Source organism: Nerophis lumbriciformis, linkage group LG24, assembly GCF_033978685.3.
Source record: "Nerophis lumbriciformis linkage group LG24, RoL_Nlum_v2.1, whole genome shotgun sequence".
Taxonomy (NCBI): Eukaryota; Metazoa; Chordata; class Actinopteri; order Syngnathiformes; family Syngnathidae; genus Nerophis; species Nerophis lumbriciformis.
Window position 1 is genome coordinate 42090898 of NC_084571.2, and position 6368 is coordinate 42097265.

The following is a 6368-nucleotide window of genomic DNA, read 5'->3' on the forward strand; positions in this document are numbered from 1 at the left end:
TGACATTTTACTTTTTTTTAAATCTACTAATAAAATGCATTAAAAAAGGGTGTAATATTAGTGTTCGCTGTTAGACGCGGCCCTCTGGGGCCAAACATAACTGTGATGCGGCCCTCAGTGAAAACCACTTTGGCTTAGATGCATGAAAGAGAGACTCCAAGACCCGCCTCACGTTCTTTATGATTGGTTTAAATTGTGTAGCGTCTTCTGTGGTTGGTTAAATGTCAGCACAGTGGATTGATGGCGAATTGGATTTGAAGCACACAGATTGAGATAGAAATTTGCAAAAAATGTTGCTACAATAATACTTCCATATTAAACCACCATTCAGGGAGTGACCAACACAATGTCAAATATGTTTTATGATCATGCATACTTTATTGCCATATATATTTGGCCTCATTTGCGGAAAAATTATACACAAATACATATTTGTTATCATTGTAAAAAAAAAAAAAATACATTAATACAAATAAAGGCATCCCTAACTTAATGATAATAAATATAATCATACCACAAAAGTGCTCACAGCACACCGTAAAAAATAAAATTAGACCAAAAAACACAGTTCAAATTGGAAAAATAAAGCAAAGAGGCACAATGTAAAGAGGAAAAGATGAAATGTTGAAATAATTATAATAACACAAAGCTGTTTTGAAGGGCTTTTTTTAAATGTTTTTTTTTTACAAAATAAAAAATATATATAAGCAAATATCAAAGTTTCCCCAAGCATTCAATGTTTTTTTGTGTGCGGCTCCCAATAGGAAAAAATGCAAACATTCCTGCCTTATCCGCATGAAATGCCTCGTGCTCTCTGCAGTTGACTAAACGCAGTCAATTTTCTTGTCAGAAAAATCTAAGTTGTACTTTGTTCCATATTGATTCAACGACTGTGTTCTTATGTTATACATTTGCTGCTGCTTTATGTTATAAAGCACACTGTGTTTGTAGGAACAAGAGCTTGGTTAATAATGGTCACAACAATCATTAGTAGCGACTGTTAAAGGTGAGGCTGCAAGAAAGAAATAAAGTTGTGTTTGTTTATTAACAACGTGATTTAACAACGTGATTTTTATTGTGAAGAGATGCAAAACCGTTTGTAATGTGAATAGAATAGAGTTTTATGGTCATTATTACAGTGAACAGGTTCAAAGAACAACGAAATTGGAACAGATCCCCTAAGGTGCAAACACAATCATTTAGTAATATAAATAGTAAAAAAAGATTAAAAAAAAGATATGTATCTATATATATGTATATATCCACACACATGCATATATCCATACATATGCATATATATACATATACACATACATAGACACACACACACACACATATATATATATATATATATATATATATATATATATATATATATATATATATACATACACAAACATATATAAATACACATATATATATATATATATATACATATCTATACACACATATATACATATATACACATATATACATATACATATATACACAATATAGACACCTCCCTGCTTGACACTCCGCATTAAGGGTTGGAATTGGGGGTTAAATCACCTAAAATGATTCCCGGGCGCGGCCACCGCTGCTGCTCACTGCCCCTCACCTCCCAGGGGGTGAACAAGGGTAATGGGTCAAATGCAAAGAATAATTTTGCCACACCTAGTGTGTGTGTGACAATCATTGCTACTTTAACTTTAATATACATACATACATATATATATACACATACATACATATATACACATATATACATATATATATAAACACATACATATATATACACACACATAAACATACACATATATATATATATATATATATATATATATATATATATAAATAAATGGGTTATACTCGTATAGCGCTTTTCTACCTTCAAGGTACTCAAAGCGCTTTGACACTACTTCCACATTTACCCATTCACACACACATTCACACACTGATGGAGGGAGCTGCCATGCAAGGCGCTAACCAGCACCCATCAGGAGCAAGGGTGAAGTGTCTTGCTCAAGGACACAACGGACTTGACTAGGATGGTAGAAGGTGGGGATTGAACCCCAGTAACCAGTAACCCTCCGATTGCTGGCACGACCACTCTACCATCTTCGCTATGCCGCCCCACACATATACATATATATATACATACATAGATATATATACACATACATATATACACACATATATACACAAATATACACATACATATATATACGTATACATATATACACACATATATATATATATATATATATATATATATATATATTGTCGGAGGAAGATATTTACATATATCCGAATTTAAGTTGTACTTCTTTTATTTCATAGTCATATTTGAAAACAGCTCGTGTTTTCCATTTCTTCTCTTGCTGCTTTGTCTCCAAGTAAACTGTGTGTGCTTAACCTTGAAGTGAGGAATGTTTGAAAGAGCGATAATAAGCATTTGTTTTGGCTAAGAGAGACATGACTGCCAGGGGGGGGGGGGGGGGGGGAAGAGGAGAGGGGTTTTTGGAATCGGGAAGGCAGACCATTTTGGCGGCGCGATAGAATGTTCTTTGCTGGACTGGTCTCCAAAATATATTTGCAAAGCTTTGAAAATATACAACAAAATACCTATTCTGTCTCTGGTGGTTTTTCAACTCAGCTTTAAGTGTCGTAAAAAGCTTGGGAGCGACTTGTGACTTGAATTCCCTGGGAGGAACAACTGGTCCAAAACGCAACAATATATATATATATATATATATATATATATATATACATTCATACATATACATATATGTATGTGTGTATACATATTGTTAGAGCCATTTACTGTTTCTGTCCGTCAAATGTATGACGTCATTAAAAGGGTTGGCTCAAGGCCAAGTGCCAGTCTACTTAGGGAGGGGCTGGGATCTTGCTCAGGTGTTGCTGAGTGGAGGCGCAACAGTTTTTGACTGTGCCAGGCTATGATTTGTTTGTTCCCGTTTATTTTCCGTTTTTGTTACCAAGTGAGTTTGATTTACGTGACTGTATATTAATAAATATGTGTGTTAAACATGGACACAATTCTGGACATCAATTATTAGCCAGCTGCACACGTCTAAACTAGCTTCGGTTATATTCGGCAACCAGTAGCAGTAATAGTATAGGACTTTACCGCTACACATATATACACACATACATATATACATACATATATATATACACACATACATATATATATATATGTATATTTATGTGTGTATATATGTATGTATATGTATGTGTGTATATATGTATGTATATATGTATGTACTTGATTGATCAAATAATGGAGACAAACAGGCTATTCTTTCGACTTTACAGCGTTTCAAAAGCCTAACTGATGTTCCAAAGGGTTCAATGTACTGTAAATATTGTTAAGTTGAAAACTTGTTTTGTTTTTAATGATATAGAAGAGTGAAAACGTTTGTTGTTGTTGTCATTAACCTCCCGAAAATATAGCATACGCTGCAATAACACAAACAGCCAAGGGGTGTCGCTGTTACACATCCAGACAATTCTATTGTGCGTCACGTGATGAAAACATTGCAAAGGCGGAAGTCCAGCGAGCTGTGACACCGGAAGTCTCCGCCAGCGTACGTGATTATCAATATATATATCTATATATATATATATATATATATATATATACATATATATATCTATATACATACATATATATATATCAGCAATGCCACAAAAAGACCCGTGTCAAAAACAAGCCTGTGCAATCCAGGCGTGTTTACAAGGTATGAATATAGTAAGTATGTAGTAAGTCTAACTGTGGCTTTGAACCTTTTCTCCTTGGCCGCAGCTAACAAGTACGTGGAGGTCAAGTGCGTGGATGTCATCCATCACATGCGGGAGTGCTGCAGAATACACGCCGAACACTCTGCATGCTGCTCCGGCTTTAAACACACGCCAGCACGACCTTCTAAAGACTTGGCTTGACAGAAGTGTAAAAAAAAAGGATTGATCATGTGCATCAACAAGTCTACCCGCTGTTCTTACACTTCCAAATAAAGAGTCGTGTGTAATAAATGCTTATGCTATTTTTATGGACTTGCTTCTTTGTGACGTTAAGTTCCTGTTATAAGCTATTATACAGTATATGCCTTCAGCTCTTGTTTTGAAGGCGCAAAGAGCGGAAGTGGTGACACATTGCGGTGCAGCGGAGTTTTTTGAAAACAAACGTAATAAATTGCTCCTCGTCCTAAATGCTTTTTTCAATTGTTCAGGAAAAAGTTTGAATCGTATAAAGAAATGTTTTTCTTTCACTGTATCTAGTTAAAACAAACAACGTAGATCTCGTTTAGCTTTATTGCTTTTATTTTCTTATGATTATTCGACTGGATCATATCATATCATGTCCTAACTGCTGTTTTTCTTTCTAGCAATGCTTGCTTTTTGGCTCTGGAAGATTTTTTTTAAGTAGGTAGCAAAGCATTTTCTGTATTTTTTTGTGTGCACGCCATCTTCTGCCCTCAATGACTGTTTCACTTATTTCCCACTTTTTTTGTTGCATTTGAACATCTCATTTCAATTGAAAATGGCTTGACCTTTTCGATTTTTAAACGACTCCCAATTTACTCGAGATTTTTTTCTTGAATATGTCAACAGGCTTGGGCTACTTTTGGCATATGATGTTACTTTTAAGTTCAGATACTTTCCCATATTTTTATCACAAAAAGTTGGTAAACAAATACAGACACTTTGAGGCTAACCTGATGATGAACTATTTTGAGAAGAATGTTTTTATGTTATTTGTAAGTCTACTGTACTTCTCAGTTTTGTAAATATTGACTATTGTGTGTGCAGTCCTACTTGAGATTAAGTTCAGTTTAAAGAATTAGGCCATCAAGTTAAGATACATGTAATTGTGACTTTATTTGATTTATTAGGGCCCGCATGGCCCATTGCATAAGGTTATGCAATGGGACATAAGGACCTATTGAATTTGTAAGGTTTTATTCTTTCTTTATTATTATTCTTCCACCGCCTCTTTGAGCACTAATTTGACCCACTTAACATGCTTCAAAACTCACCATATTTGACCCACACATCAGGACCTGCGAAAATTGTCTTTTAATAAAAAAACCGAACCCCAAAACTCAAAATTGCGCTCTAGCGCCCCCTAGGAAAAAAAAAAAACTAGACTGCCTGTAACTCCCACTAGGAAGGTCGGAGAGACATGAAACAAAAACCCCTATGTAGGTTTGACTTAGACCTAGTTTTCATAATTGTATATCCTCGGGCAAAAATCAACAGGAAGTTGGCAATTCCCCCTTCAAGACAAAAAAGTACTAAAAACAGTCACTTTTGCCTTTTTGAGCTGTAATTTGACCCCCTTAACATGCTTCAAAACTCACCAAACTGAACGCACACATCAGGACTGGCAAAATTGTGATCTAATAAAAAAACCTAACCCCAAATTTAAAAATTGCGCTCTAGAGCAATTTTTGAATAAAACAAAGAAAAAACTGCTCCTCGGGAGAAAAAAATGACAAAACTGCCTGTAACTCCCACCGGGAAGGTCGGAGAGACATGAAACAAAATCCTCTCCATAGGTCTGACTTAGACCTACATTTCATAAATTGACAACCCCCAGCAAAAATCTACAAGAAGCTTGCTATTCCCCCTTCAACACAACATTTTTGTAAAAACCGGTCACCTTTCTTCAAACATTAGCTCCTCTGAGCGTGTTTGTTGTTTCGGCTTCAAACTAACACAGGAGAGAAATTGAACTCTTTTGATTGAAAGTTATCGAAAGAGTTTTAATACCGGCTCCGGTTTTGATTTTATGACCCTTCAAAGAGCCGCTGCGCTGATGCTGCTGTTTTTTCAAGAAGGCTGCTTAAAAGCAGGAAGCACCAGCGTGCCCACACAATGCAGACAAGGTAGGTACACTACACAAAAGTATTGGGAGAATTCGGACTAAAAGTAGACAAAAGTATTGGGACACTTGTGACGAAAACTGAACAAAAGTATTGGGACACTTAGGACTAGCACCTGCCAAATATGCGGGCCCGACCAATGCTGCTTGCAGCTTTAATTAGGGCCCGCAATGGCCCATTGCAAAAGGACTCCCACAGGGAGTCCTTATGCAATGGGACATAAGGACCTATTGAATTTCTAAGGTTTTATTATTATTCTTTCTTTCTTTCTTCTTCCGCCGCCTCTTTGAGCACTAATTTGACCCACTTAACATGCTTCAAAACTCACCATATTTGACCCACCTATCAGGACCTGCGAAAATTGTCTTTTAATAAAAAAACTGAACCGCAAAAATCAAAATTGCGCTCTAGCGCCCCCTAGGAAAAAAAAAACTAGACTGCCTGTAACTCCCACTAGGAAGGTCGGAGAGACATGAA

General features: G+C 36.0%; 1 protein-coding gene across 1 annotated transcript; it reads left to right on the forward strand.

Moving 5' to 3' along the window:
• Positions 1 to 3626: 3626 nt before the first annotated feature.
• cmc4 (C-x(9)-C motif containing 4 homolog (S. cerevisiae)) lies at positions 3627 to 4059 on the forward strand. The gene is made up of 2 exons (XM_061982120.1): positions 3627 to 3746; positions 3812 to 4059. The coding sequence occupies exons 1-2, from the start codon at positions 3689 to 3691 to the stop codon at positions 3946 to 3948; spliced, it is 195 nt and encodes a 64-aa protein (XP_061838104.1). The 5' UTR covers positions 3627 to 3688; the 3' UTR covers positions 3949 to 4059.
• Positions 4060 to 6368: the final 2309 nt, after the last annotated feature.